The sequence below is a fragment of the Lissotriton vulgaris genome, chromosome 9, assembly GCF_964263255.1.
Source record: "Lissotriton vulgaris chromosome 9, aLisVul1.2, whole genome shotgun sequence".
Lineage (NCBI taxonomy): Eukaryota > Metazoa > Chordata > Amphibia > Caudata > Salamandridae > Lissotriton > Lissotriton vulgaris.
The window spans coordinates 230,769,568-230,790,316 of record NC_141697.1 but is presented as its reverse complement, the minus strand read 5'-3'; the positions used below and the strand labels follow the sequence as shown (position 1 = coordinate 230,790,316).

Below are 20,749 nucleotides of genomic sequence, written 5' to 3'. Positions count from 1 at the left end.
TGAGTGTATCCCTAGGAGTGCAAGTAACTCCAACCTTTGCTCTGAGTGTATCCCTAGGAGTGCAAATAACTCCAACCTTTGCTCGAAGTGTATCCCTAGGAGTGCAAGTAACTCCAACCTTTGCTCGAAGTGTATCCCTAGGAGTGCAAGTAACTCCAACCTTTGCTCGAAGTGTATCCCTAGGAGTGCAAATAACTCCAATGTTTGTTCCGAGTGTATCAATTGGAGTGAAAGTAACTCCAACCCTTGCTCTGAGTGTATCCTGGGGAGTGCAAGTTACTCCAACATACATTTTGAGTTTATCCCTGGGAATGCCAATAACGCCAATCTGTATTTAAAGTTATTCCTAGGAGTGCCACACTCCAATCTGTGATTTTGGTATTTCTGCTCTAATGCCGAGCTGCTGATAAAACTTGTAAGTTAGTGTCACTCAAGCCAATGCATGCTCATTGTATGAAAAGACTTGTTAGTGTACTGATGTTAACGGCTTACTCTTGCTATTTCCAGTGCACTGAGTCTTCGCAAGGCCAAAGGTTCTGGGCTTGCAAATGTAGACGGTCTCAGAAGTGACAAGTCCTGTTACGCAGTGTTGCACAGCCGCTGAGCAGACCAAGTACTCCAAGTCACTTTTTTCTTTAATTTATCCCAACCCTCTTTTCCACCCAGGAGGAGAGTGTGGACTCTCAGGTTTCGGTTCGTGGATCAGCATTGTGCATGGGTGGGATAGGAGGTCCAGCATCGACTCCAATGTCAGCTGCACAGTTGGACCAAGATGAGTGCATGACAATCGAGGCCTTCCATACATTGGTCAACAATAGCTAACGACAACCTGCAAATAGTAACCAGTGAATGCACATATCTCAATAACACAGGTAAAAGTCTCCAAGGCTGTTAGGTAGTTTCATCCCCAGGTCCAGGGCCAGAGAGAAAGACAGAAAAGGAGAAGGAATGATGAAATAAGAGGCCTGAAGTGGAAGCAATGTTAGGGAGCCGTGGCATTCAACACACTCAGCATTTGCCAGGGCCAGATGTTAGGTACATGAGAAAAACATGGGGGCCATATTATCAAGAAAGGGCGATACATTATTGCCAGGAAACTGCAGCTAAAGCGGCGATAATGGGCTTGATAATATGACCTTGTGAATTCCCATAGAAGCCCAGGTTCTGGTGTATCGCCCTTTCTTAATAATATGGCCCATAGAACCTGTGCAGTTATTCATTATTTATGTATTTATGTTTACACATAGGGACAGTCCATAGGCATTGTGCTACTTCCTGTGTCCTTCATGAAAACCCAATAATGCTCCTTGGACAATTGCTCCTCATAAGAATGCCACCATTTGCTCATTGTGCCAAATATATCTTTCATACTAATGAAATACCCTGTTAACAGGGTTAACACATCCTGAAAACTGCCTCTAACTACAAATGAAGGCTGAGGTTGTTGGTTCAACTTCTATTAGAACATGGACCACTGACATGATACAGACCATTGACACTAATGATGAAAGGCATTAACTGCGCTGTGAAACCGAGAGGGGGCCTCCTGCTGCTGTGAAGTAGCTGTTCACTGCAGCAACCGCCTGCCCTGCAGCAGATGACTTAAAATCACCTCGGACGATGCAGCCCAGCAGGCTGGAAATTGGCAGGAAATATACGGGAACATGGTGTCATAGGGCAATAACAAAATCACATCATATTCTGCGGTGCACACAACAGATGCAAAAGACAAATTCAAATGCAATCTCGGTGGAATTTGGACAAATGATCTGTAATTAGGATGTAGAACAGTCCGTCTAGAACAGTAATTGCATCAAAGTGCATTACTCTATTTAAAGCAGTAGCAAAGCCACAAATGAAAAAAACCTGATTTGGTCTGTTGTTACAAAATGTGATCTCATATGTATATTTATTTTTTCTAGCACTTGAAAACATTTGAAACAACAAAGTAAGGCATACTTGATGCTTGTTTGATGTTTGTCATAGAAATACCTTTGTTATGCTTGTTGCCCTACTTGGAGATTTTTTCAGTCCTTAGAATTTGGGATTAACAAAAAAGGATCGTACATTCATAAATATAAAATATCATAACATCTAAATATGTACTAAATGTTTCTTAATAATATGGCCTGTAAGAAAATAACAGTAAAATGTTTACTGCTTCACTTTAAAAAAAAAAGGAAGTTCTTACTAAATATTCGTTTTTCACATTATTAAAAACAGTCTTAAACAGAATTATACACATTACAATTCTGACTACATCCATATATGAGCATACAATTACAGCTCACCATAACTAAATGTTTAGCATATGCAATAAACTGTTTACAGTAGAAATGCACATCACATTTCGAAATGCTCTCTCATTATTATTTGCAATGGCTTTTTTCTATCCCCATCAAGTATATTGCAAGTTTAAGGGAAGGTTTTCAACATTTCAGGCTTTTGTCATTACCGCACTGTGCTCATGATATTACTATCATTCTTGACCTGGTCTTATTATGATTGGATTACTGCAACAACTTATACACACACCTCCTTCAAAACTCCAGAGTTCAAAACTATGCATCTCGCCTTTTATAATATTTAAAATGTCATGGCCACATCACCCCAAGCCTCAGCCTTTCATTGGCTCACAGTTAAAAAAAAAAAAGTAGCCTGCAAACCTGTACATTTTGCACAATATGTGCTGCATGACTGTTGACTCAACTAGCTAATAAAACTATGTACCTTACCTACCCAGCAGAGGCTTCAGATCAGTCTCTTAACCACACAATTGGGTGCACCTGGTGCAGACTAGGACAGTACTCACCCGTCTATTGAAAATGAACTGCTCTGTCCCCAGTAGCACTGAAACTAGGCATGGGTGAACTTTTAATTACGCCAAAGTAATCAGAGTAATTTCATTAACTGCCCATTACTCTTGTGATGTTAAATTAACGAAATAAAGCGAGTGTGCCATCTTGAGTAATTATGAGTAATTTGGGGCAAAAATCCTACAGCAGGAGCACAAGAAAAATGAACTAAGAGGTACTAAGCGTCTGGTGTCATAATTATGAGTAATTATGCTAGAGAGAATTACACCAGTTATGCCTACCACTAATTGAAACTACCAAACATAGAATCAAAAAATATTCTAGAACAGAATACTGACAAAAATAAGTAAAACATTGGAAAAATATTACTTATACACACACATACATGCATAACTAGTTTTGCCCCAAGCATGTTCAAGCAACATTTATTGATGACAATGGATGAAACAAATACAGTGAATTCATTTAATTGAAGCATTTACTGATGTGTTTCGGGCTAAAATAGCCCATTAGCTTATAAAGAAAGTTTTGCCCTCAAGTGGGTCCCCCAATGATTTCGCAAAGAATTATGGTGGCCTGGTTATTGCCACAACACGGAGCGCTCAAACTGGGAAACTGAATTATTGCAACAAAGTGGCAGCCTATGAATTTAAAGCACCAAGCAGGGTGAAAATGCCGGGTATATGAAGGATTATTGGCATTGCAAACCCACTGGGGTAAGATTTGAACTGATCAAAACTACTGTTTCCATAATGCTTTACGACCTCATTGGGCGGCCCACTTGTGGGCAAGACTTTCTTTAAGAGCTAATTGGTACTGCAATAACGTTGTGAAATTGCCAAATTGCTTAACTGTGAACAAGGGCTATGTTAGGCCGAAACGTGCCAGGAAATGCTTCAATTAAGTGAATTCACTGGATTTGTTTAATCTGTTGTCAATAAATTTAGCTTGAATGACTAGTGCATCTCCGTGCTTAGGGCAAAGCCATTTGTGACACACAATCCATATATATGGATACACTGAAAAAATCGGAGGTTAGAGGGTTGTTATAGTCAGGAGAAAAATGTCAGTTAAAATAAACTTTTAAACAAACAAAATCACTGAAATTCACCAGTTATAGTTATCTCAAGTAACCATGAGTCGTGCCCTAAAGTAACTATAACTCATGCCCGCCATGCATAGTGCTGTCATTGATGATTTTATTTCAGATATTGCATTGATGTTGTCAATGGTGTCGTAGAACATGTCATGAGTGATGTAATATGTGAGGTCATAAGCAGTGTATGTGAAAAATTCAGGCATTCCAAAAACACTTTTTTGTATACTTTACAAGGTGGCATTGGGGCAAAAAACAATGGTTTGGGATGCGCCCTGAGCGATTGCCACTGGTTGATATTAATTCAAGCATTCCATCCATCACTTTGTTTTTGATGCCCTACGTGAGATGGGTATGCCTAGACGTGGTCTCATGTTCACAGTGCCACTGCAGCCAAGCTATACCTGGCTGATGAGTCCTATTAAGGGTGAAGCTGGTCATGGTTTGCTTGTCTCCTTTTATATTTTATTAGCGGTATCATGCCTCAACATGGTCTTGTGAAATATTATGCAGCATTTTAAGGCGTTTCTACTTGATTAACTGTGGGATCCAATGTTTACTTATGAAGTGCACCCAATAGTTACGCTTCTTCTCTCCCATGCTAAAATCGAGATAAACTATCTTGTCTGTATACCACCGCTATGCCTCTATATGTTGAACCTCTGTAGGTCATGCATAAATTCAACTGCATGTCAATAGTAGGTATTGAAGCAGGTGATCGCTTTTTACTCTAATTTGTAATTGGGAATCATTTTAAATACTGCAGACCTTTCAATAGGAAATAATGTAAAGTCTTCTATGAATTACTAATATGATATACAATTCATAATAGCTGAGGATTATTTATTTTTACATTTATGTTTATTTTTTTATGAACAGGAAACACTTCATGATAAGCTAACCTGTTTTTCGAAGAATAATGACACTTCCATTCAGTACGTGAGAGAAACACACCTTTCAATTACAAAGTTGAAACCCTTGCAGTTGCAGTACATTATCTAATGGCTGTAGGTTATCACTTTAGCACTATGTAAGGAAATGGGAATTATTTTTCACTGTGTTAGTGCTTTATATGTCAGATCAATACTTAACACAGCTTCAGTCATGATTTCTTCGTTTTATTGCATATTTGTCTTGCATTATTGCATTTGTCATCATATTGTTCACCCCATTTCTACTGGTAAAGTATGTTGTTGATTGGCCGCTTGCCAAGGCCACACATATCTACAAGCACACTCGAACGTAGCCTGGCCTAATTGGGTGGTAGCAGCACAAGGCCCTCTCTTCCCAGAAAAATAACCCACAATCTATTTTCATTTAGGGCCATATGTAGGTAATTACTATTTACCGATTTTTAAATACCGAATTGTACCGATTCGGTATTTGAAAATCGGTAAATAGTATGTAGGTAAATATTCGGTAAATTTTACTGAATCAGTCATGTTCGGTATTACCGATTCGGTATTTACGATTCGGTAAATCCCATTCATTCCTATGGGCCTGGAGGCCCATAGGAATGAATGGGAAGCCATTCACTATTACCGATTCGGTAAATACCGAATCGGTAATAGGGGGAACATAGGCAAGTGTGGCAGGGTGTCACATTGACACCCTGTTGCACCCCTGAATCGTGCATGTGTGCACATGTGGCACACATACATACCCTAAGGGCATGTATGTCAGCCACATGGCACTGAAATAAAAGCAAAACATAGCTTTTTCTAAGGTATTCGGTATTTACCACCAACTTAGAGTTGGTGGTAAATAACAAATCCTGAATGTTAAAATGCACTCACCTGAGTGCCTCCTACATAGGAATTAAGGATTCAGTAATTTACCGATTCCTTAAATTACCGATTCGGTAAATTACCGAATCCTTGAAACCTGCCTCCTACATCTCTAATCCCTAAATACCTGTCGTTAACGGTGAAATTTACCGAATTTCACCGTTACCGACCGGTATTGCCTCACCTACATATGGCCCATAGTCTTCTAGAGCTCTAATAGTTGCAGTGTTATGTTTGGGCATCTTTACTGAGTTTATCCCCACCCTCAGCCCATTTTTTTCCCTAGTCAGTGCCAACTGCTTATTCATGTTGAGCCTCAGACAGGTGTCTGAGCTGACAGGTTTGACTGCCTCAGGAAGCAGTGTGCTCACCCATGTACCACAAAAAGTGCACTCGGAGCTCGCCACCTGCATGGCTAGGATACCTATATATGAATACTCCTGTGTGCTGACGTGAAAGATTAGGGCTCTGATATCAACAGGGGTTGGATGGTACCAAGTTTGAAGTCTCAGGAAAAGGGTATGTCATGATATACAGAGGCAAATACTTCCATTCAAGAAACTACTCGCTTGTACCAGTGAAAGAGCTCAAGATTAAATTGGGGATGAGTGGATATTGATACTAAAAATGATAATTCACTCCTTGGCAGTGATTAGGGGGAGAAGTCAAAGTTAGTTTCATGGGTAATAGTGGGCATGTGACAAGGTTATTCTCTCTACGATTTAAAGGACTGAAACATCAGATATTGGCAGTGATGTATACATACAATAAACATATGATTTTAATACTATATTAGGTGGAATCATGCAAAAAGTAAGGGCATTTGGCAAGGAACAGCAAAGCACTCACCAACTACTTGTATGAAGTGAATATGATGAGGTTCAGAACAACAAGGAATACATCCTGTTCCACGCAAATACGAGTCATGGTCACGAGTAAAGGTAAACACAAGATAGTGAATCAGCAAACATAATTCACATAGAAACACTAGCTAAACATAGATCTGACAAAGGGATGCTTCAAAGAGGATATCAAATTAATTGGAGTCTTAGGGGGAACAGAGGTGCAGGCCGCCCCCACTCAAACTGTAATAAACACCAAATGGCCTGTCCCTCCTGACACTCTTATTATTTCTATTTTATATATGCAGGCAATGTAGTGGTGTACAATTTCTACTCCCACTAGCCCACTATTTTTAGGCCATTCATACCTGTACATGTGTCAGAAACTATCAAGGTACACACAAGAAACAAAAATAAAATCGTCACAATACCATCACCCACCAAAACTTTAGGTGGAAAAAATGTGGGAAAAAGAGTGAGCCCCTCAAGGAAGAACCGCCTATGGGGTTTTCTGGCTAACAATTGCCAGTATATCCATTTATCATCATCGGTGACTCACTCTTATAATAGTGGAAAGGAAAGACAAACACAAGAAAAAGACCAACAACATAAAACAGTGCTTTTTCTTAACATCAGCCACACAATCTGCTGAATGTTTTTCCCGTAGCAAGTCAGCTTGAACCCTTGCTGTTTAAGTGTGCACATACACCAACCCCTAGTGAGAAATGAAAAACGTGAATCTCACACAATTAAAATTGAAGAATTCACTGGCCACTCCTGGTTTATTCTGGGCTGCGAGTTCTTCAAATTAAAACGACTCACACCACGTAACATCTTGTGTGAATCATTGTCGCCAACATGTTTCGTTGCTATTAGTTTGCGCAACTTCTTCAGGGCAAACAGGGGTTAACCACTTTGCTTTCCACTCGCTTGTAAACCACACCTGTGATGGTAAAAGACGAATTACAAAATAAAATGAGCCAAGGGTTCAAGACCCTTACATACCATGTAGATGGATCAAGGTATAGTACACTGAGGTGGCACTCGAGACAACTGTAGCATAATTACCTCTGGTTAGCGTCTCTCACGCATACCTGCCACCCCACTTGCTTAGTACATCCGTGTCCGGAAGGATCACGTGTCCCACTGAAGACCCGCTATCGTCGGGAGTTCTATGCATAAATACAAACATACAAACAGGAATCAGTCCAGCCATTGCCATATCATATTCGGCTGTACACCCTGGCATAATTATCAATACCTCTAGCGAGCATAGACAGAGGATTCATTGCCATTTCAAACTCGGCTGTACACTGTCATGATTATCAGTGTTTCATCTAACTCGCATAAGAAGAGGATGCAATCCGCGCCTGTACTTCGGAAGGCACCCGCTTTAACACACAGTCCTCGCCTTGCCGATTATTTATCAAAACTCCTGCCCCGGTGAAAATACCGACTAATTACGCTTACCGCATACAGGCGAGCCTCATACCCACGACCGGTCACCGTCAACTCGTCAACTCAGCCGCGTTCAGCCCGGAACTCCACCGATAAAAATAAACAAACGTGGAGTTATGTGCAAAAGCGTCTCGTGTCACATGACACGAGTGTGTATCCTGTGGCGGCCATCTTGGAACGGACCCCAAAGTAACCTAGTTAGATAGGCGGGCAAGTCTTGATATAATATCATTTAAAGCCCTCCAGTCTACAGGTGACAATGCGTGGTTGATAATGTTGGAAATCATCCAAACTGCACCCAGTGGCTAGTTATCAAGTCCACAGTGTATACAATGATTCAGAAAAGGGGGTGGTGATGAACAGAGTGTCTGAATTAAGCAGACCACTCTTACCCAGTCCAAAGATCAGGGCTTGATCCATCACCGTTTTTTAGCTCACTGCACCATCCCAGCTCAGAACTTGGCTATATGCAAATTAGTCTGACCCTGGCCCAGTGCATCATGGGAACAGGGCAGACCAAACTACCAAGCCAATTCTTATACTGGGAAGGAAACAAGCTACCGGGGACCGGTTTCTGGCATTTCAGCCGTCTTCGGCCCGGCTTGCTTGAATCCTGATGGTGCAATGAGCTAGGGACTCACATCTGAGTATACCCTTCCACGCTTATGGTGGACAAAAATGATTCAGAAAAGGGGGTGGTGATGAACAGAGTGTCTGAATTAAGCAGACCACTCTTACCCAGTCCAAAGATCAGGGCTTGATCCATCACCGTTTTTTAGCTCACTGCACCATCCCAGCTCAGAACTTGGCTATATGCAAATTAGTCTGACCCTGGCCCAGTGCATCATGGGAACAGGGCAGACCAAACTACCAAGCCAATTCTTATACTGGGAAGGAAACAAGCCACCGGGGACCGGTTTCTGGCATTTCAGCCGTCTTCGACCCGGCTTGCTTGAATCCTGATGGTGCAATGAGCTAGGGACTCACATCTGAGTATACCCTTCCACGCTTATGGTGGACAAAAAAGATTCAGAAAAGGGGGTGGTGATGAACAGAGTGTCTGAATTAAGCAGACCACTCTTACCCAGTCCAAAGATCGGGGCTTGATCCATCACCGTTTTTTAGCTCACTGCACCATCCCAGCTCAGAACTTGGCTATATGCAAATTAGTCTGACCCTGGCCCAGTGCATCATGGGAACAGGGCAGACCAAACTACCAAGCCAATTCTTATACTGGGAAGGAAACAAGCTACCGGGGACCTGTTTCTGGCATTTCAGCCGTCTTCGGCCCGGCTTGCTTGAATCCTGATGGTGCAATGAGCTAGGGACTCACATCTGTGTATACCCTTCCACGCTTATGGTGGACAAAAATGATTCAGAAAAGGGGGTGGTGATGAACAGAGTGTCTGAATTAAGCAGACCACTCTTACCCAGTCCAAAGATCAGGGCTTGATCCATCACCGTTTTTTAGCTCACTGCACCATCCCAGCTCAGAACTTGGCTATATGCAAATTAGTCCGACCCTGGCCCAGTGCATCATGGGAATAGGGCAGACCAAACTACCAAGCCAATTCTTATACTGGGAAGGAAACAAGCTACCGGGGACCGGTTTCTGGCCTTTCAGCCGTCTTCGGCCCGGCTTGCTTGAATCCTGATGGTGCAATGAGCTAGGGACTCACATCTGAGTATACCCTTCCACGCTTATGGTGGACAAAAATGATTCAGAAAAGGGGGTGGTGATGAACAGAGTGTCTGAATTAAGCAGACCACTCTTACCCAGTCCAAAGATCAGGGCTTGATCCATCACCGTTTTTTAGCTCACTGCACCATCCCAGCTCAGAACTTGGCTATATGCAAATTAGTCCGACCCTGGCCCAGTGCATCATGGGAACAGGGCAGACCAAACTACCAAGCCAATTCTTATACTGAGAAGGAAACAAGCTACCGGGGACCGGTTTCTGGCATTTCAGCCGTCTTCGGCCCGGCTTGCTTGAATCCTGATGGTGCAATGAGCTAGGGACTCACATCTGAGTATACCCTTCCACGCTTATGGTGGACAAAAATGATTCAGCAAAGAGGGTGGTGATGAACAGAGTGTCTGAATTAAGCAGACCACTCTTACCCAGTCCAAAGATCAGGGCTTGATCCATCACCGTTTTTTAGCTCACTGCACCATCCCAGCTCAGAACTTGGCTATATGCAAATTAGTCCGACCCTGGCCCAGTGCATCATGGGAACAGGGCAGACCAAACTACCAAGCCAATTCTTATACTGGGAAGGAAACAAGCTACCGGGGACCGGTTTCTGACATTTCAGCCGTCTTCGGACCGGCTTGCTTGAATCCTGATGGTGCAATGAGCTAGGGACTCACCTCTGAGTATACCCTTCCACGCTTATGGTGGACAAAAATGATTCAGAAAAGGGGGTGGTGATGAACAGAGTGTCTGAATTAAGCAGACCACTCTTACCCAGTCCAAAGATCAGGGCTTGATCCATCACCGTTTTTTAGCTCACTGCACCATCCCAGCTCAGAACTTGGCTATATGCAAATTAGTCCGACCCTGGCCCAGTGCATCATGGGAACAGGGCAGACCAAACTACCAAGCCAATTCTTATACTGGGAAGGAAACAAGCTACCGGGGACCGGTTTCTGGCATTTCAGCCGTCTTCGGCCCGGCTTGCTTGAATCCTGCTGGTGCAATGAGCTAGGGACTCACATCTGAGTATACCCTTCCACGCTTATGGTGGACAAAAATGATTCAGAAAAGGGGGTGGTGATGAACAGAGTGTCTGAATTAAGCAGACCACTCTTACCCAGTCCAAAGATCAGGGCTTGATCCATCACCGTTTAAGGGGGGTGCGATCGTGGTGTTAAACACACTTGACTACGAGGCCGAGGTGTTGAGGTTACTCAGTGTACGCACCAATTATCACCCTCTGGCTAAGGATCCGATGCCTGACTTACTTGAGATGATTACCAACATGGTGGCAGGTGCTTTAGAAAAGAAGTGGATAACATCAAAAGAGGCGGACTTTATTATCAACAAAAAGTCACTCATTCCGGCTTTTTACATCTTGCCGAAGATCCACAAACCCCAACGACCACCTCCAGGACGCCCGATAGTTTCGGGCATCCAATCGGTGCTAGAGCCCCTATCCCAATTCGCGGATTTCTTTTTACGTGAGGCAGTCATCACTCAGGAGTCCTATGTCCAGGATACAACGGATATTTTGAATATCCTAAAGGGAGTGCAATTTGATCCCGATCTGCAACTACTAGTGACTATTGACATCGAGTCACTTTATACCAGCATCCCCCAGGACGCCACGCTGGTGGCAGCAGCACAGGCCCTGGGATCATTGGAGTGGTTCTACGATACACCTGTGACTTTTGCCATGCAATGCATTGAGCTTGCATTGACCAAAAATATTTTTGAATATAAGAACCAATTAGACCTGCAGGTGTCTGGTACATCTATGGGGGCCACATTTGCCCCAAGTCTGGCCTGCATTTATGTGGGCCAGTTTGAGGAGAATGTGGTCCTCCATTGGGTTAATAACCCCTTCAGGAACCATATCTCCCTTTGGAGGAGGTATATTGACGACGTCCTCTGTATCTGGACAGGTACAGAGGACCTTCTTGTGGACTTCCTAACATGGGTAAACCAGATGGACGATAGCTTGAAGTTCACTTGGTCGATCAACAGAACCACAGCAGTTTACCTAGATGTTGACATCTTGGCAGTTGACCAAAAATTGGTCACAACTGTACACCACAAAACAACTGATAAGAATTCACTACTCCACTATACATCTTTCCATCCTCGAGCCTTACGAGACAATCTCCCTGTGGGTCAATTCTTGCGCTATTGGCGCAATTGCTCCACTACTGAGGCATTTATGGCCCAGTCCGAAGAATTGGTTGAGAAATTGTCTGCCAGGTCCCATCCCAGGAAGGTTGTGAAGCAAGCCCGCAAACGTGCATTGAATACGCCTCGGGAGGCACTCCTGGAGAGACACGTGAGAACTAAACAGGAATGTATACCAGTGGTTACGACCTACGATCCCTTATCTACTAAACTGAGACAAATTGTGAGGAAACACTGGTCGATTCTTGCTAGCAGTGATGGAAAGATGCCACCTCCACGATTTGCCTTCAAAAGAGCCACTAATCTGAAGGACAAACTGGTCCACTCTCGGACCCTGAATACCCCATATACGAACAGGCTACCGATGGGTCACCGCCCCTGCACTAACTGCTCAGTATGTAGTCTGACAAAAACCACTAAGGCAGTCACTCTGAGAGATGGTAGAATCTGGCATCTTACCAGGTTTAGCAATTGCAATACAGTAAATGTAATCTACAGATTAACCTGTAAATGTGGCCTCCACTATATTGGACTCACTTCAAGAAAGGTGAAAGTTCGTATTCAAGAACATCTCAGCACTCTACGAGCAAAAAAATTGACTACGCGATTGGTGCAACACTTTGATGAGATGGGACATGATCCCAAGGATCTGGAGTGGGTTGTACTAGAGAGAGTAATGTGTGAGAGTCACAATGCCGAAAGCATTCTAGCCAGGAAAGAGGCACACTGGATCTACCAGGAACAGGTTGATCATGATGGGCTAAACGATTTGATCGAATGGAATAAAATCAGTAAACAATGATTATAATAGGCGGGTTCGCTACACTCAGGGCTTACTTACTTGAACTGTGCCATATATTACGATCTGTACTGATGAGTGCCTTTACCCTGTGCCAATATGTCTGCCACATGCTGTTGGGTCTGTCAATAACTTGCTGACTTGTATACACTGTGGACTTGATAACTAGCCACTGGGTGCAGTTTGGATGATTTCCAACATTATCAACCACGCATTGTCACCTGTAGACTGGAGGGCTTTAAATTATATTATATCAAGACTTGCCTGCCTATCTAACTAGGTTACTTTGGGGTCCGTTCCAAGATGGCCGCCACAGGATACACACTTGTGTCATGTGACACGAGACGCTTTTGAACGTAACTCCACGTTTGTTTATTTTTATCGGTGGAGTTCCGGGCTGAAAGCGGCTGAGTTGACGAGTTGACGGTGACCGGTCGTGGGTAAGAGGCTCGCCTGTATGCGGTAAGCTTAATTAGTCTGTATTTTCACCGGGACAGGAGTTTTGATAAATAATCGGCAAGGCGAGGACTGTGTGTTAAAGCGGGTGCCTTCCGAAGTACAGGCGCCGATTGCATCCTCTTCTTATGCGAGTTAGATGAAACACTGATAATCATGACAGTGTACAGCCGAGTTGAAATGGCAATGAATCCTCTGTCTATGCTCGCTAGAGGTATTGATAATTATGCCAGGGTGTACAGCCGAATATGATATGGCAATGGCTGGACTGATTCCTGTTTGTATGTTTGTATTTATGCATAGAACTCCCGACGATAGCGGGTCTTCAGTGGGACACGTGATCCTTCCGGACACGGATGTACTAAGCAAGTGGGGTGGCAGGTATGCGTGAGAGACGCTAACCCCAGGTAATTATGCTACCGTTGACTCGAGTGCCACCTCAGTGTACTATACCTTGATCCATCTACATGGTATGTAAGGGTCTTGAACCCTTGGCTCATTTTATTTTGTAATTCGTCTTTTACCATCACAGGTGTGGTTTACAAGCAAGTGGAAAGCAAAGTGGTTAACCCCTGTTTGCCCTGAAGAAGTTGCACAAACTAATAGCAACGAAACATTTTGGCGACAATGATTCACACAAGATGTTACTTGGTGTGAGTCGTTTTAATTTGAAGAACTCGCAGCCAGGAATAAACCAGGAGTGGTCAGTGAATTCTTCAATTTTAATTGTGTGAGATTCACGTTTTTCATTTCTCACTAGGGGTTGGTGTATGTGCACACTTAAACAGCAAGGGTTCAAGCTGACTTGCTACGGGAAAAACATTCAGCAGATTGTGTGGCTGATGTTAAGAAAAAGCACTGTTTTATGTTGTTGGTCTTTTTCTTGTGTTTGTCTTTCCTTTCCACTATTATAAGAGTGAGTCACCGATGATGATAAATGGGTATACTGGGAATTGTTAGCCAGAAAACCCCATTGGCGGTTCTTCCGTGAGGGGCTCACTCTTTTTCCCACATTTTTTCCACCTAAAGTTTTGGTGGGTGATGGTATTGTGACGATTTTATTTTTGTTTCTTGTGTGTACCTTGATAGTTTCTGACACATGTACAGGTATGAATGGCCTAAAAATAGTGGGCTAGTGGGAGTAGAAATTGTACACCACTACATTGCCTGCATATATAAAATAGAAATAATAAGAGTGTCAGGAGGGACAGGCCATTTGATGCTTCAAAGAGGAAACAAATAAAGTGTGGGGTGAAAACTGAGTACAGACACAAAGTAGACGAAAATGCCATTCAACAAGCTAAGGGTGTCACAAATCTGCTTTGGTCCGACGTTCGCTACTTAGAGGGAACCACTGAAGGTATTGTCTAAAACTGTGACATTTGTAACGTATCTGTACTAAATGAAACATCTTAAAGGGACCTACTAATTGGGGAGAAACTTGTGATGGAAAAGATACTTGGAAAGACAACCAAATCAAATTCCTCTTGTTGTTTGAGGGAGGTGCTCTCTTGTGTCTGTGTGCAAATGTCTTTCTTATATTTCAGTTCGACCATAACATGATGTTGTTCTGTATATCAATAAAAAGACTGAAGTTTTTTAAGTGGGATATTGGCAGATGGAATTTTGTGTATAGGTGAAGGAGAGAGATTAGATCATAGGATATGTACCACAGGTACAGAAGAAAAGGAAATGTCAAATTGAACCACGAAGGGGGTTACTGTCTGGAAATTCTGTAAAAATATCAAATGCACCCAATTTTGCTGATGGTTCATTAAAAGGCATCTAAGACATTGATCAACGGCTAAATTCAGACTGCACTAATCCAGCCAGAGATAGACGGTCTAACACAGCTCATGAAAATATTGCTTGAACATGAAATACCTTGAAGAAACGCCAGACAAGAGGCATTTGGCAAAACAGGAACAGTTCATTTTATTAAACAATGTGGCCCAGACAGGGCTTTAAGTGGGAAAAAAAACTGGGGGTGCTCTAAAAGGGGCATGGCTAATCTCTTAAAGGGGTGTGGTCTATCTGAGTAGGGGTGTGATCTATCCGAGTAGGGGCGTGGTCTAAATCAAGATAACAAGCATTGTGTGCTTAAGTAAATCATGAAGTCGCATCCAGCAAAGGATAATAAAATAGGCAAAAAAGTATATTTATTAAGTATAAGCCATAAAAATTCCAAACACTTTAAAAAAACATGTACAAATTATTTATATTACTTAGAAATCTATTGCAGGATTCCCCAAAACCCTTGAAGATATTCAGTGTGTTTATTTAGCTGGGGTTTCTCACAACAATTTTCTTCAGCGGACCTTCTACCTTTTGCAAGCCAACTCTTTACATACAGCTTTGCGTCAAATGTTTCAAATGGAGGACCATTGAGTTTTACCCATAGGCATGAAGAAATGGTCTCTACAAGAAGAGAGGCCCTTGTTGGACAAGCAATTAAGTTCATTGCGCTGAAACCTCTCTCGCAATCCGCATTACTTGCTGGCAGGGTTTCCATGCAAACTACTAACTTTTTTAATGCTTCTGGGGTTTTCTTTCCACCAAAATCTTTGAAAAGTCTAAAAGCTTGTATAGTATCTCTTGCTGGCAGCTGAAACTCTGAACACAGTTTCTGGATATCTGTTTCCCCATAAAGAATGCATTCATCACCAGAAGGCAAGTTGCCTGCATCTAGCACACTGAAGCTGGCTATAAGTTCTTTCTCAGAATCCGGGGCACATCGTTTATTTATATTTACAGACAGACTTTGATAAAATTGATTTTGATTAAGGGAAACAGAGTTACATCTACCATGGGAAAGAGGAACATTCTTGAATTTTCCCTCGTCCACTGCTCTCTGAGCCACAGAAGCAAACTCCCCTGGGGAGTCCTTCATTGCTATAAATATGCGTACTTGACTAACCAAAAGTCTGTGGGCATTAACAATTGTAATATCCCTCCTCTGTAAGGAGAGTGATAAGTCTTTGAGCTCTTGAAGTGCATCACACATTACCCCCAAATCTCTGATAAAAGAATATGATGTAAGCTTCTTCAAGAGACCTTCATACTTACTCCGGTCTCTTATGGGTCTGGATGGGTCTTTAGAAGCATTCTCAAAATGTTTGCACAAGGCAGGGAAGCAGTTCCAAACAGCTTTCACAGATCTGTAACTGGATGCTACCCATCTAGTATCAAGCATTTTCCCTATCTTCTGAAGCTGTACACATAGCTCGCTGGCGGCCTGATTTAGCTCTCTCTGGTTTTTTGGTGACATGCTGTATGTGGCATACAATGAGTCCATGAAAATCTTGAAGTGATTGACCCCTGCAACCTCATCAACTGTATCTGCCACAGCAAGTTCTAGTCTGTGAGCCAAACAGTGCCATGTCAGTACAAGATTTGGAAATTCTGATTTCAACAATGCTACTTCTCCTCCTTTTTTACCAAACATGACTGCTGCTCCATCAGTACATACCGCAATCAAGATATCATGAAGCAGACTTTTTGTGAGTCCAACTTTTTCAAAGTAGCTTAGGAGAGCGTTCTTTATGCCAATAGCATTAGTTTCTGCCAGCTCCAGTAGGCCGAAATAGATGGTCACTGGGGTACCTTTATTTCCAAAAAGGCCACGGAGGTAGATGATCAAGGTAGAAGCATTGCTAATAGAAGTGCTCTCATCAATTAATACTGTGATTTTTGGTTTGTGTTGTCTGATATAACAGACCAATCTTTGTTGCATTTCCACTGCAATGTGTTTTATTATTTCCGTTGCAGTCACATTGCTGTGCAAAACACGTCCCATTGCGCTGCCATTCTTTGCCTGAAGGAGAATTAGATCAGGGTGGTCAGTGAAAGGGCGATCTTTTTTTGCCAAGTAGTAGGCAGTGTCAAATACCCTGCATGTGGTCTCCATATGTTTTGCATTACATTTGTGTACTGCAACCACCAATGTATTTTTCTGTGCGCCATTAAATGTAAGCATTAAGAAATCTTTGGGAAATATACAGGGGATCTCTGGCTCAACATAAACCTTGATCTAAGTTCTGAGTTTTGCTGAAGTTTGTACAATGCTAAAACCCCCTTTTACTGCCAGACATGGCTCAGAGAGGACATCAAATTCGAAAAACTACAGGGCAATCCGACTGCTATCTGTGCCCTCTCAGCAAAATAACAATGATGGATGCGCATGACCTTCAGCTCTCCAACTGCCTGGGAGCTGCCCTCTTGATAAACTGAGCAGGATATATGGCCCTGTTAGGGTGAACTGCTGCTCACAGGATTTAAAAAAAAATTAATTTATAAAGTTTTAAATAGCACAAACTTGATCCCGAAGGATACCAGAGCGCTTTACAATTTGAGGCAAAGGTAACAAATCAAAACATTACTTAGTTCTCCAGTACAGATGCAAGCCCTCCCAACTCCTCCAGCACAGACATAGGTCCTCGCCACCTCTCCAGCACAGATACAGGCCCTCACCACCTCTACAGCACAGACACAGGCCCTCCCCACCTCTCCAGCACAGATACAGGCCCTCGCCACCTCTCCAGCACAGATACAGGCCCTCGCCACCTCTACAGCACAGATACAGGCCCTCACCACCTCTACAGCACGGATACAGGCCCTCCCCACCCCTCCAGCACAGACACAGGCCCTCGCCACCTCTCCAGCACAGATACCGGCCCACGCCATCGATACAGCACAGATACAGGCCCTCACCACCTCTACAGCACAGATACAGGCCCTCACCACCTCTCCACTACAGACACAGGCCCTCACCACCCCGCCAGCACAGACACAGGCCCCCCTCCCCTCTCCTATACATATCCAGGCCCTCACCACCTCTACAGCACAGATTCAGGCCCCCACCACCCCTCCAGCACAGACGCAGGCCCCCACCACCCCTCCAGCACAGACGCAGGCCCTCCCCACACCTCCAGCACAGACACAGGCCCTCACCACCTCTCCAGCACAGACACCGGCCATCCCCACCTCTCCAGCACAGACACCGCCCATCCCCACCTCTCCAGCACAGACACCGGCCATCTCCACCTCTCCAGCCCAGATGCAGGCCCCAACCACCTGTACAGTCCCTTTAATCGCCCCACCCCCGTGACTTTCTCCCAACTAAAACTGTACAGTTTTTCGACGTACCCTTTGGATAATATACATCTCAGAGTCGAAGATAAGCATCAAGTAACTAAAAGTGACAAAACAATTTGTTGCAGAGTACAATCCCTTGCCAGGAGGCACTTGTCTGTCAATAACAAAACACGCATAAAAAACAAAGATGCAAGTTTGTGACTAGAATATACACGTTATGCAAGCTGAAACAAAAAAACGATTACAATCAAACTGTGGGGATAACCCACTGCACTTACCGATCAAGGATGGGGCTCCACAGGTGAAAAATGCTGAAACCAATTTCCCCGACCTCTCCAATTCTAAACATGGCGCCAATTCATCAAGTGAAGGTCGGGTAGGTTGTGCTGGAGCAGGCTGCCTGGGGGCCTCTGCCTCTTCAGTTTTTCATCATCCACATTTGCTGCTGCGATGGTAAAAGTCCCGCGCTGGCACCACCACGACGTTGCTCCTGCCCTGCGATGGTAAAAGTCCCGCGCTGACACGACGTTGCTCCTGCCCTGAGATGGTAAAAGTCCCACGCTGGCACCACCACGACGTTGCTTCTGCGCTGGAAAGAGAGGAGAGAAGGGAAATCCTGAGAGAAAATGGCTCTCTTAAAGGATTTCCCTTCCTCCAACAAAGCTCACCTGGCATGACGTCATGCCGTCGTGCCGTGGACGTCATGCCGTGACTACTACTGAGTGAGGAAACTGAGCTCTCACTGCAGTAGTGCAAAATGTCACAGACAGGTTTCCTACATGAGCAGCAACCGCCAGGGCTTTAAGTGGGCAGAGGCAGAGTCTGAGCACCGGCAGTTTTTTTTGGGGCCCTCGAAACGGGTCTGAAAAAAAAAAAATAAAGAACGGACTACCTTTGCCAGCCGGGAAAATAGAGCCCGATAGAGACCCGTTTCCTGGGCCCCAAAAAAAAACTGCCGGTGCTCAGACCCGGACAGACCCGGCCCACTTAAAGCCCTGGGCCCAGAGCATAGTCACAGACATAGGGTCTGTGGAGTGTCTAAATTTGCAATAGGTCTAACATAGACTTTTATACAGTTCATTGGATGCTTTAAAGTGATTCTGCCAATCCTTTTTTGGACAGGAATGCGGACTGCTGTCTTTGGGGTCATAAAGTAATTTATTATATGCGGAATCCAGGTGGGACCTGACCTTGCGTGGACACAATGAGGGCAGTAGATAACGTGTCCAGATGTCCGGCATGGGGTGCGCATGATCACTCTATGTACTGTGTATGCTGTGTCCTGATTGGCTAAGTATTCCTAACTTTATGTGGCATCTGATTTTATGGTGTTTTGGGAACATGTGCATCCCTATGGCCATGTGTGGTTTATTGGGTCCAATCTCCCTGGACCATTGTGGTGTTGCTGCGCCTATCCGTGGGATTAATCTGGGATTTCCTGTTAGTGAGTTTGTCTGCTGGCTACGTGCTACCCCACCTGTGACCTGTCAATCAGTGGCCTCAGGCCTTGGTACCAGGCATGACTACAAATTTCTGTGTCAGGGTTTATGTGGAGTTCATAAAGGGCGAATTAGTCAATAAAGGTCCAATTTCGTTTTTTTACTTGAATGTATTGTTATTCACATTGACATTGACTTTTTCCATATTAACACAAAGATGAGACCTGAATATACATATTGAAAAACACTCTATTGTAAATTAGGCCACCATAATGTGCATGCCAGTAATTCTTGTATTGGACATATTCCTGGATGTTGTGATACACCAGTCTTATTATGTCCCCATTCCATGAGGCGTTGTCGTAAATCCGACTCAGGAATATACCGTTTTCCTCTATGATACAACAAGTTGGCAATCATACATCTATTTACTGGAACCCGCTCTATCTACTGAACTTGATCTAACGTTCTTGCTGCCTTTTAACTTCTTGTAGGAATCTATCATCTTCAACTTTTAATAAACTCTGAGTCACTTGAATCAAAGGACAAGATGGAATAACTTGATTAGATTCCATTTAATTATACAAAACATCTGCTTTCATGTGTTTTTGCCAGGATGAAACTGTATCTAATAGGAAAAGTATGAACAAAACAGAGTGCATCGGGCATGCCTTCTAGTAGTAAATTTGTATAGGCATTATTGAACCAGATTCTCTTGATCTGTCCAACTATATGTAAAGACCCCTTCAATTAATTATTCGATTGATTATACGTTTCTGCAGTAGCCAACAGTTCTCTTCTACAGTTTGTATAATTGCATTTTGTCTCAAACAAAGTTCTTTAGTAATATGCCTCCTAGATTAGGATATCCTGTCTGTATACTTCTTTGTAACAAACGTGCACCTATACCTTAAACGTCAATTTCCAATACAGATCGTTGATTATAATCAGTTTGTTGTAATACGTGGGGTGAAACACCTTCTTGTTTCAAAAGCTGTTTCTGTTCTAGCTCCACTGGAACAGGATTTCCTTTTTAATCAGCTGGTTAGTGATAAGCCAGTCTCAGAAAAGTTTTGTATAAACTGTCAATAAC

The 20,749-nt window shown here is 43.3% G+C and overlaps 1 protein-coding gene and 1 pseudogene across 1 annotated transcript; both read right to left on the bottom strand.

Annotated features, from left to right (window-relative positions):
- The window catches only part of LOC147689871 (uncharacterized), a 36,114-nt pseudogene extending 25,131 nt beyond the window's left edge, over positions 1-10,983 (bottom strand).
- A 4,373-nt stretch (positions 10,984-15,356) lies between these two features.
- Positions 15,357-17,030, bottom strand: LOC147689870 (E3 SUMO-protein ligase KIAA1586-like). The gene has a single exon (XM_086936604.1). It carries the CDS (start codon positions 17,028-17,030, stop codon positions 15,357-15,359), a length of 1,674 nt encoding a protein of 557 aa, XP_086792730.1.
- Between the last annotated feature and the right edge of the window lie 3,719 nt (positions 17,031-20,749).

What these genes read in the sequence shown, in the direction of transcription:
- LOC147689870 (XM_086936604.1), bottom strand. Translation starts at nt 17,030, where the DNA reads ATGGAGACCACATGCAGGGTATTTGACACTGCCTACTACTTGGCAAAA.